At 38.2% G+C, this 15616-nt stretch overlaps 2 protein-coding genes across 3 annotated transcripts in view; one reads left to right on the forward strand and one right to left on the reverse strand.

The window, feature by feature from the left end:
* pcxb (pyruvate carboxylase b) overlaps positions 1-15616 on the reverse strand; it is a 322790-nt gene that overhangs the window by 95715 nt on the left and 211459 nt on the right. The window lies entirely within an intron of this gene.
* The window catches only part of LOC120477637 (leucine-rich repeat and fibronectin type-III domain-containing protein 4), a 33098-nt gene that overhangs the window by 13211 nt on the left and 4271 nt on the right, over positions 1-15616 (forward strand). The window contains exon 3 of one of the 2 annotated variants that reach the window (XM_039669305.2): positions 5823-7578. In XM_039669305.2, coding sequence (XP_039525239.2) covers positions 5849-7578 — 1730 coding nt within the window. In that variant the 5' untranslated portion in view covers positions 5823-5848. Of the gene's footprint in view, positions 1-5773; positions 7579-15616 lie in introns of those variants that run through there. The other variant, XM_089128470.1, reaches the window with a different exon arrangement.

The following is a 15616-nucleotide window of genomic DNA, read 5'->3' on the forward strand; positions in this document are numbered from 1 at the left end:
TGTTTTTTGCTTTAAAGTCTTATTTTTCATTCATTTCACCTTTATTATAACCAGCTTTCTCCTCTGTCACTTAAACGACCGTTTGGCTATGAAACCACTCCCTCAGAAACAGGCAATGGCCTCAGATTGGTTAGTTGGGTGTGTTGTAATTGGCCACACAGCATACTGCAAGTTGTCCGGGCACTTCACGCCCATTACCTTTACGGACAAAAGTTGCATGTGCTCTAGTCAAATGTAAATAATGGTGTCAATAGTGCCTTATCAATTTGCGCCAGAATCAGAACCAGAAAGCGGCGATGAAGAGAGTCAAGCAGAACCTCCCCAAACATGGCTCTTACTAAAAATTTCTGAACGGTACATTTTTTTATTATTATTATTCTATTCTATTCTCCTGATTAAACATTTAATATAACTAAATGACTGAGTGAAACTGTTTTTTAAAGTTGTTTTATCAATATAATGAACAACCGTTTATCTATTCACAAAACTTAGTTTACTCAGTGTATCGTTTTCTTTAGGTGTACATGTGGCAACTGTGTTAAAACCATACTGTACACTGATAACAGCAGCTCGAGTTTGCTGTTGCGATTACATATAATTTTTTACACGTTTGTCTTATACACACAAAACACCGTCAAACTAACTGGCTACTATAAACAAACAGCGTTGGCATTACGTTCTTGGTCAAATTGAAAAATGACGTCGTGGGATGGGAGATATATTTACAAAATTAGTACGCTACATTACATAATTGCAAATTCAGGTCCAAAATGTTTATACACGTTTGACACACAGCTAGCATTTGTTTACATCTTTAATAAAACTAAAAAATGACGTCTGAAATTATACATGCTAATTCGTTTAAAATGATTAAGTCTTTTTTCGCCTACTTACAGGTTGTGGCCCAACAACTGCTGCCTCTGGTTTTAAAGTTGGATCTGCTTAATGTTTTAATAATAGTTTCTTGTTGAATCCGGCATTGAATTCATAGAGATTCTGGAAGCTGTCTTCCAAATGCGCAGCAGAGAGCTAAATTACGATTGTAATTTTCAGGAGCATAATCAAACATAATTTTTGGCCATTGTTGACGAACTACAGTGTCCGTAGGAAGCCCGAACACAGAAGACCTGACAGCTGTCTCGTAGTCCCATTCTAGTCGTTTTTGTAGGCATTAAACGTCCTGATTTTTAAAAGACGATATCTCTGCCAGTTGAACTTTCAGCGCAGCAACTTTGCAGACACTGTTCATGCACCAACAGCAACATTCGACACTATTTAAAATAAAAAAAGTGAAATCACAATCAACTTTAAAATAATATCTGTGAATTCTGATGAAAAACATTTTTTGTTGTTGTTGCAAGCAATTTATACTCCTAATACTTCATTACATTACAGTACGCTTATGTAGTGACTGATTTTTTGCATCTATCTCATAATAGTTGTTGAGAGCTTGGGACTGTGTTGCAATCAGCCAATCATGATGTATTTTTCTGCAGTTTTAGTCACTTTCCAGCTCAGATAACTGGTTTAAAAGGCACAAAAATCTGGAGCCAATTTCAAATAGCATATTTTCTATGGAAGCAGCTGTCCTTGAACAGTAATGGTTAACTCTCTCCAGGTATTATAGACTCCCTTGTCTCAGAAATGCACTTTGCTTCTCTATCACTCATAGCTTTTATGAGATTGTGCCTGCTCTAAATTCTGACCACTCTCGCCGACAATAAATTGTGTCCTAGTGGGATACATTCCTATGGGCATCACCCTGCACTCCTCTTCCCATCACCACAAACCACTGCTTATATATGTGCTGCTTATATCTGTCTGGCTATGAGAAAAGCCTCCTCAGCTGCCAGAAGACACAATAATAAAGTCACAGTGAAATCACAAAATAAAATGCAACTAGATTTTGAGACTAAACTATTCCCAAATGACTCAATATTGAATCGAATCAGAATTCCATTTAAATTAAAATGCAGTTGCCATTGTCATTTATTACTGAAATATGCATTGGAATAACACTTTTTATTGAATTGATAATAACAAATTTAGAATATTAAAATGTTATGAACAATATTAGGTTAGGACCAATGAATAAAACAAAACAAAACAACTAATAAAATAAATTAAATCTAAAAAAAATAAATAAAATAAAATATAAAAATCATGTTTACACCAGTAACTACAATAATAATAATACTAATAAAATTAAGTAAAGCTCCAACAATATGAGGACATTTCAAAAGAGTCTCAGTGCCCTGTTTACAGTGCCATGCTGCCTGGGGAAAAAATAAATAATAATAAAAAAAAAATAATAAAAAAAACCTTCCTGAAAGAAAAAAGAAACAAATCTTGCTCTTCAACGTGAGTAACGAGAAAAGAGTAAAACTAAGGATCCAGGATCCTTAGTTAAAAGCCAGGATCCTAATGAATTCTTATTCAGTCAATGCAGGTTCAATTAGTCTTTCAACCACTGTGTGTGTGTGTTAGTGTGTGTGTGTGTGTGTGTGTGATGGCTCTCTTCAGAGTCTTGTGCAGTACAGAATCTAATTGATGTGATAATCGTTAGTAAATGGTCATCTGTTTTGTGGCTTCTGAAGTTGTGGAGACACTGACAACAGCAGCAAAGCTCTGTGTGTGATTTAATATGAGGCAGCGAGGGATCCGTGGAGGAAGAAGGGGTGCGTTGAGGACACAACGTGTTGGCGAAAGAGGGCTGAGGGAGTTGCTAAGTGCAGAGAGATGTTCGGAGTGAGACACACACACACACACACACACACACACACACACACACAAGACAGGGTTATTATGTTCTAAAGCCAGGCACTAGCAGTAGTTTTTCATTCAGTCTGAATCATGAATAACATTACGGATTACAAAAGGATTACCAGAATTTATATTCTATTCTAATCTAATCTATTCCCCACCAACACACACATGCACGCATGCCTAGTCGCTCTAGAAGATAAAATTAGACCAAGACAGACACAAGCATGCCCTGAACTTAGGGACAAATATGAGTAGAGGGCAAGGAAGAAGGAGGAAGAGGCCAGATAATATTGAGGAAGGGCTGCTATCTATCCCAGGCGGCCGGATCGATGGAGGAGAGAGACAAGATCTATTTCGGCTGTTCTGTTCTCAGGTGGCAAAAGATGGTGAGAGTGGTAGAAGGAGGGAGAGATGGAGGGGGGGATATTTTAACTAATGTTGCATCACTTCTCAAGTTACCTCAAGGGCAGATGGGAAGAGCGGACACTGGTGATAAGAACATTGGATAATAGATGGAAACTGAAAAAAGAGGGGCGTGGAGAAAAAAAAACAGGGTGGGAGGAAGAGGAGAAGGAAGGTCATAGGAGGGTGGGCTAAGACCGCACACAGGAAAAGTAAAAAAAGGAAGAGAAAGAGACAGATGAAGCACATACTTTTAGCACTATTGAGTTTTTTTCCGCTCGATCTCCCACAGACTTCTGGGAATGCAAAGTTACAAGACATTAAAAGTCACGTTGGAAATTGCACTCAGTTGCACTTTTCTCCACCAACATGTCGAAAATGCTTTCTTATGGTGTATTCCTATGCAAAACTCCAGTAATGAATCATTGAGCATCAACACTCTCCATATGCCTTCACTGAATTCTCTTCACTTAAAGGGATAGTTCACCCTAAATTACTAACTATGTTGTTTCAAACCTGTATGGCATTTTGTTTTTCTTCGCAGAACAAAAGACGACATTTTGAAGAATGTTGGGGTCCAAAAACATTGGCATACGTACAATGGCCCCATGTACAAAACTAAAAACATTAAAAATTCCTTTCTTTTTTATGTTCAGCAAAAGAAAGTCACACAGGTCTAGAAAAAAAAAATACAATACCAAAACCGTATCTAGTTTTTGTAACTATCACAAAAGCATAATGCTAAGAACAATCCTAATGCTCTCTGCAAAAAATCTTTCCGAGTAGGTCGTACAATCAATACAGTAATTGATTTAATCCTGAGGTTTAATCAGGAACTTCTATGTGAACATAAATAATAATTAATAAATGTTCTACATTCCTCCCATTTCTGGACTTCCAAGAGGAAAGTCATGAGGACTCATCTAATTTTGTTATATAATTACAAAATTAGAATCTGCCACTTTTAATGAGTAATGTGCTGAAAACAAGCCTAATTGAGTAAAGTCTGATTGTTCCCTGGTTATATTTATCTTCATTTTACAGTGTAATGACTTTGCAAAAAATATTATCTTGTCATTTTGAAATTTGCATAATTACTGCACTGTACTGTTAATAATACCGAAGAGGGGTGAAGCACAAGCTCCACTAATGATGTGCATTCACGGGAAGTACTGCATGGACACAAACGGTTGGGAATGGTTATTTAAAGATCACTGTTACAGCTGTGAGTCTGCCACGAGCAGTGCTGGAGATGTTACTGTGAACCTAATTAAACTACAGCCAAGCAACTTTTCTAAAAAAAAAAAAAAAAAAAAAAAAGCTACTAAAATCTAATAAAAACAAGTAGCTAACTACATTAAAGCTAAAATGCAAGGCAAGATCTATAAACAATATATATATATATACAACCCTTTGATACATTTAAACTAAATATAGCAAAAAACAAAATAAAACCTCAGCTTTCTTGGCAGAAATGTTGCTTGCAAAATACAATGTGACATTAAAACCAGCTGTATTTAGCATTTAGTTGTGTTTACAGTGCAAAAGTAACTTATTGGAAAAGCTATAGTTTCACTCAAATTATACATGCATTTAGGTTAGTATTGTCACAATTTTTAGTAGGTTACTTCTCAACACTGGCCATGAGGAAGACTGATTGTTTGATTTTGTAACTTATCTCAGTTGAGCTTGGGTCCACATTCTCACTCTAAAGAGATGGAGCATTTCATGCTGATTCTGATAGCTGTTTTCCTTGGCTTGTACCTGTATGATTACATGCACTTAGTGTTAAGTGACACAGTTAAAGAGTATTTGCTGAATGCGCTAATGCAGGACAGAAATGTGATGTACACTCTAAAATAATTGAATACCTCTTCGGAATCACCTTCGGGTTGAAACCCATATTTTACGATGACAACTCAATGCAAGGGACAAATTGGTGCAAGAGATCAAATTATAGGAATTATAGATTTTTCAGTCTCAAACCTGTAATTAGCATTTTTTTTTATGTGATGATTCTTTTGTCCTTTTTGTCCTCCTCTTTCTCCCTGTTTGCTCATGTTCATCTCCTGTCTGTACTGCACAAAGTAGCAACCTTTGCATTCTGACTTTGAAGTTGACTCAGAATTCGGATAATTCGGTAATTTGGCTCATAATTTGGTTTGTAGCTTCCATGCCATTAAGATTGAAGCAATCTTTAGCAGAGTTCGTCTATCAGTGCTGATCAATTTAGTCTCTGTGTCTATATAATTCAAGCTCTAATTTTCAGGGAAATGACAAGCATTTGTGGCTCACACTTCTCTTGAAGTGAAGCAAATGACTCCTCTGAGAGAAAAAAAACTGCCACAAGATAAGGTGGAAGTGTGAAGTGAACAAAAAGCACTAAAGTAATTGCTATATGGCCTTTACAAGCTTTTTAGAAGTTTGAGGATAGTAGAGTTTCCACCAATAGTGTTTGTCTGAGAGTATGGTTATGACATTGGTTTATGCTGTAGTTTTATTTGCAGTTATGAATCCCAAGTATTGCGATTCCTGTGAAGAGCAACTGGATGAGCTCATTCAGAGCTAAAAAAAACAAAACAAAAAACACAGCAGTACAAAGTTGACACTTAAAACACAAATGACTGATATCTTTCTCTTTCTGCTTTTTCTAGGTCTGTGGATCACTCCCCTATCTACCATGCAAGACTCCCCACCCCTTCAGCCATTCAGAAAACCACATCCGTCCCACATTTTATGCCATCCTCACAAGAACACACACTCCCCCTCATTCCCCTCTCATCCGTCTATCCATCTGAAACAAACTATCCTCAAGCCCTCTGAAGCATTCCGTCAACCATCCCGTTCACCGTGGCCAAAGTTAACCAGCAGATACTCACCCCCAGACACATCCTCACTGCCACTGCCACTGCCATTCCTGCACTGGCTGGCACTGTTCACTTGTGCCTGTTTGCTGCCTGTTCTTTTTGGTCAGATTCCAGGAGCCGTAGCCGGTGAGACGTGGGGCGTAGTCTCATCGTGTCCCTTCCACTGCGTCTGCAGGAATCTCTCGGAATCTCTAAGTACACTTTGTGCCGACAAAGGTCTTCTTTTCGTCCCGCCAAACATTGACCGGCGAACCGTTGAGCTTCGTCTTGCTGACAACTTCATTCGAGAAGTGGGAGGAGCTGACTTTGCCAACATGACAGGACTGGTGGATTTGACACTATCCCGGAATACCATCAGTCACATCCGGCCACTGGCATTTGCAGATCTGGAAAGTCTTCGATCATTGCACTTAGATGGCAATCGACTTTCCGTGCTGGGCCCACGAGACTTAGCAGGCATGCTAAACCTGCAACATCTTATTGTCAACAACAACCAACTCATCAATATCTCCTCAGAGGCCTTTGATGACTTTTTACTCACTCTAGAGGACTTGGACTTATCCTATAACAATCTGCGCAAGGCTCCCTGGGATGCCATTCAGAGCATGTCGAGTCTGCACACTTTAAACCTAGATCACAATCTCATTGACCAGATCGCTGAGGGGTCTTTTAGTGAGCTCTACAAACTAGCCCGATTGGACATGACCTCCAATCGCCTAAAGACTTTACCACCCGATCAGTTGTTCGCTCGCTCCCAAACAGGGGTAATCAGTCCTACACCTTACAATGCTGTGATCAACTTGAATTTCGGGGGTAACCCATTACACTGCAACTGTGAATTGCTTTGGTTGAGGAGGCTAATCCGCAGTGATGATATGGAGACCTGTGCTACACCCCTTCATTTAGCGGGACGTTACTTCTGGTCTATTCCTGAGGAGGAATTTGCCTGTGAGCCTCCGCTTATTACCCGACATACACACAAACTCTGGGTTTTAGAGGGCCAAAGGGCAACACTCAAATGTCGTGCTATTGGTGATCCAGAGCCAGTTGTGCACTGGGTCTCACCAGATGATCGCATCATCGGCAATTCCAGTCGCACCACATCTTTCCGCAATGGCACTCTTGAGCTACTTGTGACTGTTGCTCGGGATGATGGTACGTACACTTGCATTGCTATTAATGCTGCAGGTGAGGCCACCTCGCTAGTTGACCTGAAGGTTATCCCACTCCCCCATCGTGGAAATGGAACGGTTTTGTTAACTCGTGACCCAGGATCATCGGACATCACCAGAGGGAAGACCTCCAGTGGGCAAAACCCTGGCCTGGACACTAACAGTGATCCCCAGGAGGGACTGGAGGAGGGTCAAGCAGAAAGTGAGGATGTGGTCAGCGAAGGGGGTGAGGAGCAGATGGTGAAAGTACAAGGAGTGACCTCCACCTCAGCACAAGTGAGATGGGGAAAGGGTCGTCTAATGGCAGCCAACCTTGTGTGGATGTTTCAAATACAGTATAACTGCACTGCAGATGAGTCACTAATTTACAGGTGAGTGAGACCACAACCATGGCAATCATAACACCAACTTTCCGGATTAGAGTCAGACTATCTATTCACAATTTATTTTCAGTTGAGGAAGGAAAATAAATGAAATAAAGATTCTGTAGAAGTCAGTTTTGAATATCATTCAGAACTTAATAAGCTAAACCTTTTAAACTAATATTAGTTTTAAATTTGTGAATTTGAATTCAATATATACTGTAGCATTTCACAGAATGCAGAATTGAAATTGGAATGTAAGGAAATATAATTTAAACGAATCAGAACTCTAAATAGATAAAGAAATTAATATAAAAGTACTTTATTTTTTTACTAGAAAGTAACTCTTTCAAGACGATCTCTGGATGTTGGCTTGAAAAAGCTTTGTTTTCAAGTTTTGAAAAAAAAAGCTAGGTTCATGAGGCCTTATGTACAGACAACCAAATAAACAAATAGATAGACAGCAAGATATTTTTTCCATTGTGAACTGCATATCTGATCATCTGAATGGTGTGATCAGAATACGTTTTCACTATAAAATTAACCCCAATAAAAAAAAATGTATCCATTCAAGAATAAATTCACTGTACATGTCTTAGCCTAAGCCTACAATTCATTAAAGCAACACTAAGTGTGATTTTTTACCATAAAATAATGTTTTCAAAATCGGTATAGTAGTTCATCAAGTCGTGACATGGTGAAATGCACTTATGCCACCGCTTTGCGGTCCTTTATCTGATATATCCACGCTATGTAAGATTTTTCTGTAGTCCGAATGAGAAATAAGAAAACTACAAATTTGACTTGCTTCACTGCAAGTGTTACAAATGCTGACTAGGGGTGTAACGAGATTGGGTTCACGAGAACGAGACGCGACAAGATTTTTGCACAATTTTTCAGAAATCCCCAATGACAAAATTCATGACTGGAAAAATAGTATGCAGGTGCATTTTGCAATCTTTTAACAAATAATGCACTAATGCATCTCATTTCAGGTCTAGTTTGAGTATGAATTATCAAATGCATTGAAAGAAAACAATATACAAGCACTGCAAAAGGTTTTTATTGACTGGCTTTTCTCCTGTTTGATTTCACATGAGTCTCTTCAGACCTTACTGTATTTAAGAGCTTTAAGAACTTCTGATTGAGGCTGTGTGTGACCTCCTATCTGAACTCATTGAAGTCCGAAGTGCAAACAAGCAAGTGCAACCATAATCAAAGTTAGCACACAGACTCTTTATAATTGTTTTAAAAATTGCTGTTTTATTTTGCACCAGCAGTTACAGGGTTAATCCTGCAAGTTTGGAAATGGTAGAGAGAAATGAGGCTGGTTTGTTTTGTCTCTTGTTGTTCTTGTGTTCCGATTATAAGTTCAGAAACAGACCCTCGCTTCTTGTCTGTTGTCCTAAAAACATTACAGAACTCTCAATATTCGAAGCTGTCAACATTGAACATTGAAAATAAGGGAGATTTCCCGGATTCCATCCCCAAAATGGGAGATATTTTTTTTACACAATTCTTTCCCACAAACTTTAAAAATAAAGCACTAATCATTAAAAGTCTAAAGAGTTTAAATAACTAGCCTACATACAGGGGTTGGACAATGAAACTGAAACACTGGCCAATGTTGGAGGTTTCACATCTATATGCCTGGCGGACAATCTTCAGAGTGAAGCACGGGTGGATCAGTGATGGTTTGAGCTCCAATATCATGACAATCCTGATTGTATTTGATGGACACGACACTGCAGAGGACTACCAAACCCTTCTGGAGGATCATGAGCACCTGATGCTCAAACCGTGTATCAGCATGATCATGCACCAACACACACAGCAAGACTTGTGACAGAAGGGTTTGATAAAGATGAAAGTGACGTTGAACATCTCCCATGGTCTGACAGTCACCAGATCTGAATATTATTGAGGTGTTTTGGAGGAGCGAGTCCACCAGCATCATATAGTGACCTGGACACTGTTCTGGAAGAGGAACGGCTCATAATCCCTCTGGTCACTGTGAAGGACTTCTATCTGTCAATTGGTGCTGTATTTGGATGCAAAATGAGGCCCTTACCATTCTAACAAATTATTGTGTTGTAAGACCAGGTGTTTCAGTTTCATTGTCCAACCCCTGTATGTAAGAGAAAGAAAGAGGCAGTGTGTCATTTAAAAAAATACCATAGAGAATGTTTAAATACTCTAATATCAGCGTACGAGGGAAACCGGCGGGCTTTGGGGAAACGGAGGGGGAGTCAACTGGTGCTTCGGAGGCCGAGTGCAGGAGATGATTGGGAGAGATCTATTCTGTGCCCCCGATCAGAGCGCGCGCTGACTCTGAGTAACATCCTGGACGCGACCGCACGAGCGCGGGAAATGACAATTTGGGTGCGCAACACCCGCAAGACAACGTTTCACATGAAATGGCTGTGTAGAGTTTTTTTGTGACAGCATGCGGCGCCATTTTACTTTCAAATTGGTGAATAGATAAGACATTTATCAGAAGTTTAGTCTATGTTGCGCAACGAATCCTCCGCCATTGTCACGTTATTAGTGAACTGTGATTCGTGCTGCACTGATTGCAACGGCAACTCCTAATGGATGAGCAGAGCAGACATTTACATTAGTTTATAATGGTTATTATTTATTATAAAAACAGCAAAACGATAGTTTAAGCGAATGTGAGTGTACAGTAACGGTGGAATATTGTAATCTCACCCCCATGCTCAGTCATGGTGATATCGCGAGGCAGCTTTTCACTCAACGGGAAATCTCGTCAAGTTTTAGCCTCGCGAGATCTCGTGGCACGAGATCTCGTCACACCCCTACAGACTACATGTAACTACATGTAAGATACCTAGCAGCCTGGTAGCTTTTGAATTGTCATCATGATTCCTAAGCCGGTGCTGGATAAACAGAGAGCATGTGTGTGCGTGCACGTGTGACAGTAGGATGCGGTAGCCTAAATTATTTACGAGAGCAGTAATGGACAATTCCGCTTCTAACCTATAGGACGATTGCAGAGGAAAAGTTACTAAGTAAGTCTTGGTGTTGCTTTAAGTAACTTGCAAGTTTTAGTGAAGATTTGAAGAAAATGTGATTAAGTCAAGTGTAAGATTTAAAGATCAACATGAACTCCAAAACAACAACAGCAAAAACTGTGCTCTCTAGTGGTTTATCTGGTCACCGAGGATGAGTCACCACAAATGAACCGCGTCACTATGTTTACTGAGCCATTTCTTGATTAACCAGAGTAGCATATGTTGACTAAATCTGGAACTTAAAGAACACTTTGCTTGAAATTCAAGTGATGGATTGGAATTCAGCAGGCTCAAACAACAGGCTTTTAAATATGATCTACTGTCACAGGCTAATTGTTCAAAAAGCTTATATAACCCATTTAAAATGACATTTAACAGCATTGCAATAATGAATATGCAATGCTCTGATTCTTGTCAGCTTGAATCGTGATAATAATGAGCTCCATATTGAACCTGAGGCAAAGAGCAGTCCTACTGCTTTCTCATGTTATCAGTGTCTGAGGCTCTAGTAGCAGCTTCAGCATAGTTGCTGTCTGACATTTTCGGAGCATGTTCAATACATCTTGCACCTCTCTGAGACATTATCTATGGCAAGTGACATACACCCTCTTGCCGTCTGTCCTTCATTAAGGGGCCAAGAGGGAGTGAACTGTGTATGTGGTGTAGGAGAATTACAAGCTACTGACACCACAGACATTGAAACTGACAGGGGGGCTGGTAGAAATAGAGATAGAGAGAGAGGGGGGGATTGGGAAATAAAGAAGAGGGGTGGGACAGAGATAGAGAGTTTGACAGAGGGCTCAAGGGATAGAATAATGAAGTCTTTAAATGAGCCTAAACTGCAGTGCCAATAAGTATGTCACAACCTATCTTGCTGACGGCCACCACAACAACGGGAAGAGGAGCAGAGAGTGAACTATCGAGAATGAGAGAGATTACTGGGGAAAGCTTTTATCTTGGCTTTGGTTTGGTGACTGGATGTTTAGCTTTGTCAAGAACAAGAAACAGCAGAAAATGTGCCTCGGTGGATACAGAGAATGTGCAAAAATAAAGAGGGCAGATACTGTAGAGGGGAGAAAGACTGACATTAACTGGGTGAGGATGGGAGGAATGAGTGTGACAGTAAAAAGTCAGGGTTGAGTTTAGATAATAAAAGCAGGCTGTTTATGACCATTAAGTTAGTAGAGACAAAAGATGAAAGTCTTTTGTGTCTCCTTCTCTTTCATTCAGGCTACATCCCTCCCCTCTCTCCCTCACTCTTTTTCTCTCTATTATTAGAGTGTTCTAATAATTGCCTGTTTCTGTGTCACCAGTTTCACAAAACATTTCCCTGTCAGTTTTTATTGAGGAATGGTTGTGTATGAGTGTGTCTGTGTGTGTGTGTGTGTGTGTTTTGATGAATGACAAGACACATATTTAATTTGTGCCATTCCATCTCACAAATTCAGACACAAATTAAAGGCACAAGAAGAAAAGGTCAAACTCACTCTTCTGAAACATTACAAGTGCTGACAATCCAAAAGGAAGCTCAATTTCTGCTTTATTATAGCTCAGGAGACCTAATAGAGTTATCAGACTTGTTTCATCACTTGTATCAACTGAGAAGAAATAAATTGTTGACACACAGTACAGTAAAATTATAGAGTTATAAAAAGGGATAGTTCACCACAAAAACTGTTACCCTCATGTTATCCAAACCCCTATGTCCCCCCCCCCCCCCACATGGTAAGGTTAAGCTTTGAAAATAATTAACGAAAAATTTACGAAAGGTTAAGTTTTGAAAATATCCTAACAATTTTTTCTTTTTAGTCAGATCTTTTTAGTGAACCAGTTAATCAATTTCACTAATTCACTCTAACTGATTTAAGTTCTCAAAGATTCAAAGATTTGGTCATAACGAGTACCAGAATTTAAGTGAATATAATGTGAATAATGTTCTTGACAAATATTCTCTCAGGCACATCAAGGCTGTGGTTTTATTCAGGATTCTATGATGAATAAAAAACAGCATTTATTCAAAACAGACATCTTTTGTAATATTTTAAATGTTTCATTTGTACTGATAGACCAACTGAATGTGTCCTTGCTGAATAAAAGTTTAAATGTCTGTTATTTGCAAAATGCTATTCAGAAGACATCATATAGACCCATTTCATGATAGTTTTACATTCTGTTAGTCATTTTTTTGGACCTTGACAGCCCCAGTCCCCATTCACTTTTATAATATGGAACAGAGCGGCCAAGTTAGAATGTAAAAATTCACTTTGTCCCCAAAAAGAAAGAAGGTCAAGCAGGTTTGAAACAACATTAAGGATTTCAGATTTTACCTTTTAGGTTAACTATTATTTTAATGTGGATAGCATAGCTCAGATCATTTGGTCTTGGGGTAATTCAAAGAGAAATGTTCATTCTCAGTCTTTTGATGTCTTGGAAAATTATTCAGTTTAAGGCAAGTATTAGGCTTTACAACATTTATGTAAAAAAAAAAAAAAAAAAAAAAAAGAACCGGAGAGAATTGATACTGCTGAGTGTCACTTTACAGGACAGATGCCAATACGAATCTGCTCTGTCATTGTGTGGATGTGGCTTTCAATGGAGTTAGCACTGATTTATAACCCAGACAGACACCTGTCATTTTCCTGCCAGGTTTACTTGCTTTTCTGTATCCTTTTTCCACTGGACACCTAACTACACATTCTAGCACTTTATTTTGCTTTTTGTTTTTGCATTTTTGGATCCGGCTTCACAAACGGTGCACATTCAACTGGCATGCATGTCAAATTAATGCAACATATGCTATCATTATCACTTTGTCATTCAAACTTCTGCACCTACTCATGTGGATAAAAAAAGGAATCCACCTACAGACATACTGTATCTAGTTCACCTATGTGTTTTCTGTGATAATGCCTGTTTTAGATTTGTTTCCCGGTTAAAAGATGTTTACCTACAGGCGCAAGGTCAATAACTTCTAAAATATGTCAGTTCCAGTGTACTGCCTTGGATACAGCTACTGAGATGTTGTTTCATGTTTATTTTAATAGTATATCGCTCCATGTGCCTGGAAACAACACAACAAGGGCACAAAGAGCTACACAGAGTCTGGAAATACAAAGCTATAGAGGGCAGACAGAATGACCTTGAGCTGTAACTCATAATTTACAGCACAGCCGGGCTTAATAGATTCCGACCTCAATGACAGAGCAGTTCAGGCAGACAATGTGTGTGTGTGTGTGTGCTCAATAGAGATGGGGAGAGAGAGAGAGAGAGAGAGAGAGAGAGAGAGAGAGAGAGAGAGAGAGAGAGAGAGAGAGAGAGAGAGAGAGAGAGAGAGAGAGAGAGAGAGAGTCAGTCTTTTTTTAACATATTGACTAATACACAAATTGTGCCTGCACATTTATTGGAAAACAATGGTCTTAAAATATGTATGAGTATTTTTCAACATTAAATACGTCTATCACAAATCCCACCTTAGTGTGCAGAGAGAGAGAGAGAACAACTAAAACATATTGGTTAAAAAACTGAAAGCTGCGATGTTTTCAAAAGATTGCAATCAGCCAAGGGAGTCAGTTTGAGGCAGGACTATCTACTCTCTATAACACGCATCGTGTATTGTCGTGTAATTTATAAGCGAAAATGAGTTTTTCGTGTGCATTTGATACACAGTTCATTTGCGTGTAATACCAACGTGATCTCATGAGAATACGTATGTATTTGTATGTAAAGTGTCGTTCTATCATACGCATATATAATTACGTTTTATATGCGCAGAAACGTATAATACTGACATATTTACAGCACTAAAACGTAAAATATTTACGTATTGACAGCACAAAAACAAAATTTATTTACGTATGAACAAATCCACCGACGTACACATACACATTATACGTATCACAATTTATGCATATAAATATCGTAGCATTATGTTTTGACTCTATTGCATTCCACTGTCTTATTAATGAAGTTTTCAGTCGTATTTATTGATATAATACTCATAAATATTAACATTTTGCTCGTTTCGCCTGCATGTCACCGTCCCACAGGTGGGACGTTTGCCACTATATTTTTAAAACAATAATATCTTAGTAAATACCTTAAATAATATTGACAAACTATATATCATTTGAAAGCTTACAATCTCTAGTTTCCATATTTGGTGACTGATTTTCAAAATATATTACAGAGGAGCCATAATTTATCAATATAAAACAAGAATATTTTCATACTCATAAGGCGTGTTCAGACCTCTATTTTAAAATAGCAGTAAACATGAAAAATCATGAAGAAATGGTAGATACCTCAGTTTGTTTTCATGCCAAAAGTTCAAAAGATTGCATCCATTCAATTATTTTGAAAAAAAAGGTCTGAAAAGTTTGAAATATCAAGAAAAAAATAATAAATTCACAATTTGTGACGTGGCATATAGCTATGACTCACATGCGTGTTCTTTGTATGTGTTTCTTAGAGGTTCAATTCACATCAAAATCTGCCAAACTTCCCATGCTACTTCTGAATAGGATCTCTACTTCAGAAATTGTATGAAAATTGTGAAAATAATGGTTCATATCACTCAAAACACGAATGGAAATGCAGGCGCCCTTATATGGGCAGTAATGGAGTCTGGTTGTGCCCTAGTGAAAAAGTTTGGTACTGCGCTCAAACAAAATCTTACTGAAAGCTCATTTTTTGAGATATCAACCTAAAATTTGAAACACAACTTGTTCAGATTTTTGGCTTTGATCTTTCTGCCATTTAAGAGTAGCCCAGGTTTTGAAAATATATATTTTATGTAAAATATGAATAATTAATATTTTTACATTGTACATTTCCATAAACTCAAACTTCTATAACTTTTTTTCTGTTTCACTTTCTTAATTTATTTCACTTCTACAAAAATCTGCCAAATGTCTTCTTTAAAACAAGACCAATCATATGTCTATATTCCAAAGCATTCTTGAATTACAACCATTTAAGTTCGAAATGTGCATTTTCATGTCTATTCAAAAAAG

This window comes from Pimephales promelas, chromosome 1 (assembly GCF_988280905.1).
Source record: "Pimephales promelas chromosome 1, fPimPro1.hap1.1, whole genome shotgun sequence".
NCBI lineage: Eukaryota > Metazoa > Chordata > Actinopteri > Cypriniformes > Leuciscidae > Pimephales > Pimephales promelas.